Here is an 8,580-nt window from a genome sequence, read left to right on the forward strand (position 1 = left end):
CGCCCCCAGCCATGGTGGCGGGGCTGAGGTCTTCTCAGAGGCCGGGGGCGGGACGGCGCGGGCCCTGATTAAAGTGCCACGGCTGTTTCAGCGCTGCAGAAAGGAGGGATTCTCCAAGGCAGAGGTTGCGGCAGGCGCGGATCTCGCAGGAGCTGCTGTGGTAAGGGCTGGCTTCAGGGAGGGCCTCCTCGTCTCTGCTCCCGTGGGGCCGCGGGCGCTCAGCGGGAAGCCCTGGCGGCGGCCGCGGGGCCGGGGTCTCCGGTGGACCCCGCTCTGCGCTCTGGGTACCTGGGTGTAGGAGAGCGCTCCGGAGGCTGCGGCCCTGTCCCGAGAGGGGAACGTTGAGCCTTGAACTTGTCATCGTCCACCCACCACCTGCGGCCTGGGGGCTCGGCCCCTCACCCAATTCTCCTGGGTTAGGTGGAAAGATGGGAATAGTGTGAAAAATGGCACCGGGAGCATCTTGCCCAGCACCCATCCCGTCCCCTCCCACTCCTGGGTGACCCGCCTTCCTCACCCCAATTCATTTCGTTTCTGAGCACTTGGGCTTCAGAGTCCATTCCTTGCCTGATCAGAGATCCGAAGTGCCCTGTACTTTGAACCTAGGTGACTTCGTCACCGTCATTCAGCCTTGGGAGTGAAAGGAGTTACGGAGGAAAGTGCCAGGTAAAGTTAATGCCCTGGGCCCTGAGTACAAATAGAGTTGTTTTCAGACCAGACCAGTCCTATTCCGTTGGTCTTCGGTTCTGCTGGGGTGTTTCCCGTTTGGGTGGAAAGATACTGCTTAAAGAAAAGTCATAGTAAATCGATGTGTAATCACTTGAGTTTCAGTTAACTTTGTCAACCTCTACCCACTAAAGCCATAGATAACTAGTCAAATTAACTTTGAAAGAAAGTTTTATATTTAGGTATAAATTCATTTTAAGTCTTTTCTCTCTTTTCTAGTAGTAATTAAGATCACTTCAGAAGTCCAACCATTTTCTTTTTTTTTTTAAGAATTATTTAACTTTATTCATTTATTTTTAGTTTGATTAGAGAGGGAGAGAGAGAGAGGGAGGGAGGGGAAGAGAGAGAGGGAGGGAGGGAGGGGGGAGGAGAGAGAGAGAGAGAGAGAGAACAAGCAAGCTGTCAGGTCCGGGTCTTGAACCCTGATTGGCCATGTGGGAGTCCAATGTCCTTAATCACCACACCACCTGAGTCCCCAGTCTAGCCATTTTCAATTGACTAATTGAATTTGAGAATTAGATGGGAACTTGTTTTTTTCTAACCCAAATATCTCATCTTATTGATGAGAAAATTGAGCATCGGAGAGATTAAACTATTTTGCCAAGATCAAAAAGATCAGAAGTAATTGAAGATTTTACTTTTTATTGAAAAGTAGCACACTTAATTGTCCAGTAACAAATACACCTGATTGGAAAGAACTCAGTTTATTTGGAATTTTCTTTTTCAATTAGGTATGTATAAAATGGCTAAAATTAGAATATTGAAAAGCTATTGTAGGGACAGCCTTTTAGAATACTATTGACATATATTTGATATATCAATACTATATTAAGGTGACATATTATTTTGTTTCTTTGATTTTAGTTCTAAGATAGATTATTTAAAGTATTTCCTGGGCTGGCTGGTGGCCTAGTGGTTGGGAGAACTGGATTCCACATACATGGCAGACTATTGGTTGGAGTACCAAACTGGTGGTTTGAAAAACATGCCAGGGGACCAGCAGTTAGTGTAATGGCTATGTCTCTGGACTCCCATGTAGTCAACTGTGGTTCGAGTCCTGGACCCGGTGGCTTAAACTCACGCCAGGCGCGTGTGCGTGCGTGCCCAAGATCCCGAGAGGAGAATGGAGAAGAAGGGATTGCAGCGTGGCCATCCCCCCTGGGGGGTGATTTCTTGCTTTCTGTCTCTCTGTCTCTCTCTGTCTCTCTGGCAAGTGCACGTGCCCTACAGCAAACCCCTCCCCCCAAAAAAATGCCAGAAAAATACCAAGTGGGTGGAGAAATAGGGGATTGCAATGTGACCATGCCCCATTTAGGGATCCTTTCTCCCTTTCCCTTTCTGTCTTCATCTCTCACTGGCCAGTACACCTTCTGGCTCTCACTGGCCAGTACACCTTCTGGCAAATTAAAAAGAAAATCTCCGATTATAAATTTTATCAAAAAGTGGGATTTTTTTTGAATGTTCTTTTGTGTTTTGTATTACCTTTTTTTCTTTGAAATAAAGACTAATGTATTAAATTTCCATTCTAATAGTGTATGAATAATATTTACTTGGTTTTATGCTGTATACAAACATATGCTGATATTAGTAGAGAGAGGGCTTGTCAAATAATGTTGTTTTATTAACCTTTAGTTTGTAAATTATTTTATTTTATATATGCCTTTTTTTTTTTTTTTGAGAGGTTTTTGCTATAGGGCGCATGCGCTTGCCAGACAGACAGAGAGAGACAGAGAGACAGAAAGCGAGAAATCGCCCCCCAGGGGGATGGTCGTGCTGCAATCCCTTCTCCTCCATTCTCCTCTTGGGATTTTGGGCATGCACGCACACGTGCCCAGAGTGAGTTTTAAGCCACTGGGTCCAGAACGCGAACCGCAGTCGACTACGTGGGAGTCCAGCGACATAGCCATTACGCTAACTGCTGGTTCCCAAAATCAGACAAATTTTGTACTTAAATTAGTGATATTCTAAGATTGGAAAATTCATGGGGCCAGCAGGTTGTGTGGTAGTTAAGGTGCTGGATTCGCACATGGCCAACCACGGTTTCGTTCCGGACCTGGTGGCTTGCTTTCTCACTTTCCCTCTCTTTTCTCTCTGTTTGTCTCTTTGGTCAAAATAATAATATAAACATAAATAAATAAATAAATAAATAAATAAATAAATAATTCTTTAAAAAAGATTGAAAATTTCCTGCTTTGAAATGGTGATGGAAATCAGGGAGGTGTTGTGTATGACCATGTAATTGACCAATTAAGAAGAGGTGGAAATTTCTTCAAAATACTGTTGGAAAATGAGAATGTAAGAAATACAGTGGATGTGATTAGCAAGTCAAGTATGATTTTAGAACAGAGAGATTGAGAGGAAAAAACGTGAGGAAGAGGAAGGTAATAGTGCTTAAATATCATGCAGGTGATACTTAGTATGTGGAATTGCAATCCAGCCTGTTACCTGCTTCACATATACAGAAACTTAAACCTGGCAGTTGCTTGTATATGAATGCTAGGACTCCTAGAACCTTTCTCAGTGAGATTCACTATTGGTCCTAAGGCTGTGTTTCTCAGGACCATTCTGTATTCTTAAAGCGTTATTGCGGATTCAAAGGAAAAAACAGGTTTAGTAGAAGACAGGTAGGCTTTCATATCTATTTTTTTCAGACTACTGTGATATATTGTTTCAGTTCAACTTTATGAAGGAAATTTGGCATCATATCGTATGTAATTAGAAAAAGAAGAGATGTGTTAATAGCTTTTTCAGATAACTGCATATTCTTTTTTTTTAAAAGAATTATTTTATTTAACTTTGTTTATTTATTTTAATTTGACCAGAGAGCAACAGAGTGAGAGAGAGAAAGAGAGGGAAGGTGAGAAAGCAAGCCACCAGGTCCAGTACTGGAACCGTGGTCGACCATGTGGGAATCCAGTACTTTTAACCACCATGCCACCTGCTGGCCCCAGATAACTGCATATTCTTTGATTCTACATTAAAACTATAGTTTTTTTTTTTCTTAAAGATTATTTTATCAATTAACAGAAGCACTGAGATGTTTAGGGTTTTATAAAAATTATTTTACTTAACTTTATTTATTCATTCATTTATTTCATTTTAATTTGACCAGAGAGGGACAGAGCGAGAGAGAAAGAGAGAGGGAAAGTGAGAGAGCAAGCCACCAGGTTCAGGACTTGAACCGTGGTCAGCCATGTGGGAGTCGAGTGCCCTTAACCACCACGCCACCTGCCAGCCCCACTATAGTTTTTTTTTTTTTCTTTTTAATCACTTTTTTTGGTTTGTTTAGTTTTTTGCTGTAGGACAATGTGTTTGCCAGAGAGAGAGAGAAAGTGAGAAATCACCTCTTCCCCCAGGGGGGATGGCCATATCTCAGTCCCTTTTCTGTTCTTCTCTCTGGATTTTGGGCACACACACACAGTGCCTGGTGTGTTTTTCATGCAGCCAGTCTGGTACTCAAACCATGCAGTTGACTATGTGGGATCCAGTGCCTTACCCACTAGGCCATCTGCTGGCCCTAAATCATCACTCTTTTTTAATTAAATTTTTTTTTAAATTGGCTTTAAGGTGCACACACTTGCTGGGAAGGGAGGGAGAGAGAGAAAGAGAATGTGAGAAAACAAGAAAGCAAGAAAACAAGTGGGGATGACCAAGCTACAGGTCCAAAACTCAAATCACACTGTAGACCATGTGGGATCCAGCCACTCCAACCACCATACCACCTTGCTGGCCCCAAAACTATATAGAATTTTAATTGGCAAATTAAGGGTTAATTGCAATGTGGTATCTTAAACCTTACAAGAGAAATTTTTGTATTCTGTTACATTAAAACAGGATTGAACTGGATCATCCATCGATAGTATTCTTAACATAAATTGACCACTTATGAGCTATTGCTTCACTGGTGTGTAGCCTCTAAATGTTGACACATTTTATTATACTGTATGTGTAAAATCACATTAGCTGGGCTGGCTTGGTGGTGTAGCTGAAACATGGTGCTTAGGTGATCCCAGATCGACGTGGAAGATTGCTGGTTCTATTCCTCAGTCGACTTTATATACCAGGCCTGCACATCTATGTCCTGGCTTACTGGGAAAGCTGGGGATGGGGTGGCTGTGGGGTGTGTTACTTGTCTTTCTCTGTCTCATGAAAGAAAGAAACCTATTTATTTATTTTATTTTCTAGAGGGCATATGCACTAACTGGTGAGAAAGACAGAGAAAGAGGAAAAGTAAGAAGGCACCCCCTCTTGGGACCAGCAGTTAGCATAATGGCTATGTTGCTGAACTCCCACGTAGTCGACCGTGGTTCAAGTCCCGGACCCAGTAGCTTAAAACTCACGCTGGGTGCATGTGCGTGCGTGCCTAGGATCCCGAGAGGAGAATGGAGGAGAGGGGATTGCGATGTGGGCATCCCCCAGGGGGTGATTTCTCGCTTCCTGTCTCTCTGTCTTTCTCATGAGTGCACGTGCCCTATAGCAAAAACCTCTCTAAAAAAAAAAAAAAAGAAAGCACCCCCTCTTCCCCATTCCCCCATGGGGAATGATCACACCACAATCCCTTCTCCATTTTTTCCTTCTGTGGGATTTGGGGCACACATGCACATGTACCTGGTGTGTTTTTACAACCTTCAAGGCTAGGATTCAAACTACATAGTCAGACATGTAGGATCCAGTCATCTAAACCACCACACTACCAAGTGGCTCTGAAATAAATAAACTTTAAAAAAATCATTAATATCAACAATGATCTCATTAGAAAAATCTTTACATATTAGGAAACTGTCAAGCTCACAGTTGTTGAGAGGTTTCCAAAAATTTTAATATTTGCTTGAAAGCTCAAATTTTATCATTGCCAACAAATACTATAGCTGTTTTTTATGAGATAAGGTGTTAGACTTATGTATCTTTTAGAAAATGATTGTTAAATACCGAAGTACTAGTTTTGTACTGTCCTTTGGGGAATCAAGAAAATAGTCACTAAAATTGTTTTTTGCATGTGTTTTGTGTTTCAAGTGAACAATCATTATCAGTCAAGTATGTTTTAGAGGATATTTTAATGCTTTCTGGAGATCCATTTATTTTTATTTATTTTTAAAAAGTTTATTCTGTAAGCGAGAGAGCACATTCAATAGGGTTTTGATACTGTGATCTGCCTCCAACCTTCAGTCCAAGACCACAAGGATGCTTGTGCCTACTTTACTCGGGAAGTCCTCTGGTGTGAGCCTAGAACTTTCCTATGTAGTTTAACCTCACACAGCTGCATTTCACCACTGCACCATCATCTGGCCTCTTGGAGAAGCATTTTAGGTTAGAAGTGCAATTAATTAAAAAATTTCATTTGGTTTGTATTCTGCAGAAATAATGGGAAGGATTGACTTTAAAATTTACAGTATATTTGTGTCTGTAGCATGGAAGTTGCTACTAAAAACTAGATTCCCCCTGATCCCAGGTTGTTTTTCCTTTTGTTGTTGCCCATATTAGAACTGCTTGACATTTCCTTCTTACTGTTTTAGACTCTTGTTTTATCATTGCCCTTTAACAGCTACTTTTCCTTTAAAGTTCATATAATCTTTCTGAAAACTGTCTGCTATATTTACCTTCAAGATAGTCTTTTCTAGGCCTAGCCAGGTAGCTTGGTAGCAAACTAAGCTATGGTGCTAGTCCTATGGTTTAGTGGTTAAATGAGGTGGATTCCACATGACCAACCACATTTTGAATCTGGCCCTAGTGGCTTGAAAAACATGCTGGTCAAGATAGTAGGAAGGGTAAGTGTAAATATCAGAGTCCATAAGGGAGAGGAATGGATGGTAGAGGATGGGGGGGGCAAAGGGAAGAAACACTTAGCAAAGCCCTATTGAAAATGATGTACGTGATAATATTCTTGATTTGATTATCACATAAATTAAAAAAATAGAAAAGAAACACACGCTAGGTGTGTGTGTAGTGCCCAACATCCTGACGGGATGGAAATATGGGAGGAGGGATGGTAACATGATTACACCTCATTCGAGTGCTTTCTCCCTCTCTAGTTCTCTGTTACAGTCTGGAGAGCACACGTGCCCTCTGGCAGCTGAAAGAAAAAAATCTAAATTAAGTTTATGCAGAAGAGGTTGAATGATACATAAAATAGGGAGGAACACTTCTTATCATATATTTTATTTATTGTACCACAAATATGCAATATTTTCACAGTGAAAAAAATTACTTGTCTAAAGTAGGAGTACCCAGTTTTAGGAAAATCTTTTTGTTATGCACCATTAAACATTATCTTCTGGAGTGTTTAGTGAGAACTTTTTATTTTCTGCATAGAAAATCCTGTGAGGTTTAGAATTTTATGATTCCAGTATCTGTTTATTAGAATAATGTAACTTAGGATCATTATTGTGGTGTGGTTAAAGTGGCTGAATCCCGCATAGCTAATTGCACAGTATATTGCACGGTTCAAGTCCTGAACTCGATGGCTTGCAAAATGAACTGGGCACGTGTGTATTTGTGCCCAAAATCCTGAAAGGAGGGAGAAATGGAGGAGAGGGGATTTTTGTGTGAACATCCCCCCGCCCTATAGGGGGTATTCTCTTATTTTCTGTCTCTCTGTTTCTGTTTGGTGAGTACACATACTCTCAGGCAAATTTAAAAAAATATATATTGTTAAATGTGGGAAAAAGGTACTTATTTTGAATCTTAAGAGGCTCCTGGATTTTTAAAATATCTTTTAATTTTGTTACAGAAATAAGAATCAAGCTTTACAATGACAACCTATTTGGAATTCATCCAACAAAATGAAGAAAGAGATGGAGTCCGATTTAGTTGGAATGTTTGGCCATCAAGTAGATTGGAAGCTACAAGAATGGTTGTCCCAGTGGCAGCCCTATTTACACCACTGAAGGAGAGACCTGATTTACCACCTATTCAATATGAACCTGTTCTGTGTAGCAGGACCACTTGCCGTGCAGTTTTGAATCCTTTATGGTAATTAAAATATATGGAAAAAACTAATGTGACACTATGATTTGGAAATGAGCTTTTTTCTTGCTCATTTATATAAAAATTACTTTGTTTTTTGTTTATTTATTTTTTACAAGTTATAATTTAATGTAATAGTCAAATTCAAAGAACTTTAAAATTTCAGGATTATTCTTTTAGGTCATTGGGAAAGTCTTGAAATATTTTTCTGTTGACCCAATAGTTGTAGTGAGTTGATGATGTAAAGAACCCAGGCCAGAAAGTGGCGTGTTGCTTAAGATAGCTGGATCGTACATGGCCGAATGTGTGGTTTGAATCATGTACCCTGAAGCTGGGAAAAACTCACCAGGCATGTGTTTGTACATGTGCAAAGTCCCAAAGGGAGAGGTGGCGGAGGAGGGACGGTAATGTGCCAGCTCTCATGGGGAGTGCTTTCTCATTTTCCCTTTCTATTTCACTTTGGCTGTCTCTAGTGAATACATGCATCCTCTAGTAATATTAAACAAAATAGGAAGAGACCAAATGTAAAAGTGTCACTATAAAAACCTCTGGAGGTCCTATCAGTGTATTCTAGATACTAGTTCTACCTGTACATCAATACATTTTGTGTCATTAGAAAAGTAAAAATTAAGGGTCAGCAGGTGGTATAGTGGTTGAAGTGCTAGACTCCCACATACCCAACTGTTGTTTGAGTCCTGACTTGCTGGTTTACTTTCTCATTTTACCTCTCTTTCTGTCTCTGGTGAACACATATGCCCTATAATGAACTTAAAATAATAATAATAATTAATAAAATAAATAATTAAAAAAAGAAAAGTAATAATTGAGTGGCATGGTGTTTGAAAAACACTATGATTTCTTGTTGCTTAAGCGAAAAATCTCAGGAATCAT

At 40.4% G+C, this 8,580-nt stretch overlaps 2 protein-coding genes across 2 annotated transcripts in view; one reads left to right on the plus strand and one right to left on the minus strand.

Annotated features, from left to right (window-relative positions):
* Nucleotides 1–6: 6 nt before the first annotated feature.
* The window catches only part of SEC23A (SEC23 homolog A, COPII component), a gene marked incomplete in the record, with an annotated part of 60,620 nt that continues 52,046 nt past the window's right edge, over nt 7–8,580 (plus strand). Inside the window, 2 exon segments of the mRNA XM_027773392.1 lie at nt 7–160; nt 7,454–7,695. Coding sequence (XP_027629193.1) covers nt 7,475–7,695 — 221 coding nt within the window.
* On the minus strand, nt 35–562 carry LOC106735271 (protein piccolo-like). The gene is made up of 2 exons (XM_014589311.2): nt 518–562; nt 35–411 (listed from the first exon to the last, which is right to left on the minus strand). The coding sequence occupies exons 1-2, from the start codon at nt 558–560 to the stop codon at nt 35–37; spliced, it is 420 nt and encodes a 139-aa protein (XP_014444797.1). The 5' UTR covers nt 561–562.

The sequence above is a fragment of the Tupaia chinensis genome, unplaced genomic scaffold (assembly GCF_000334495.1).
Source record: "Tupaia chinensis unplaced genomic scaffold, TupChi_1.0 Scaffold000350_1, whole genome shotgun sequence".
Classification (NCBI taxonomy): domain Eukaryota; kingdom Metazoa; phylum Chordata; class Mammalia; order Scandentia; family Tupaiidae; genus Tupaia; species Tupaia belangeri.

Coding starts and splice junctions, on each gene's coding strand:
- LOC106735271 (XM_014589311.2), bottom strand. CDS start 560: ATGGACTCTGAAGCCCAAGTGCTCAGAAACGAAATGAATTGGG. Junction 412..517: donor CAGAAACGAAATGAATTGGG/GTGAGGAAGGCG, acceptor CACCTAACCCAG/GAGAATTGGGTGAGGGGCCG.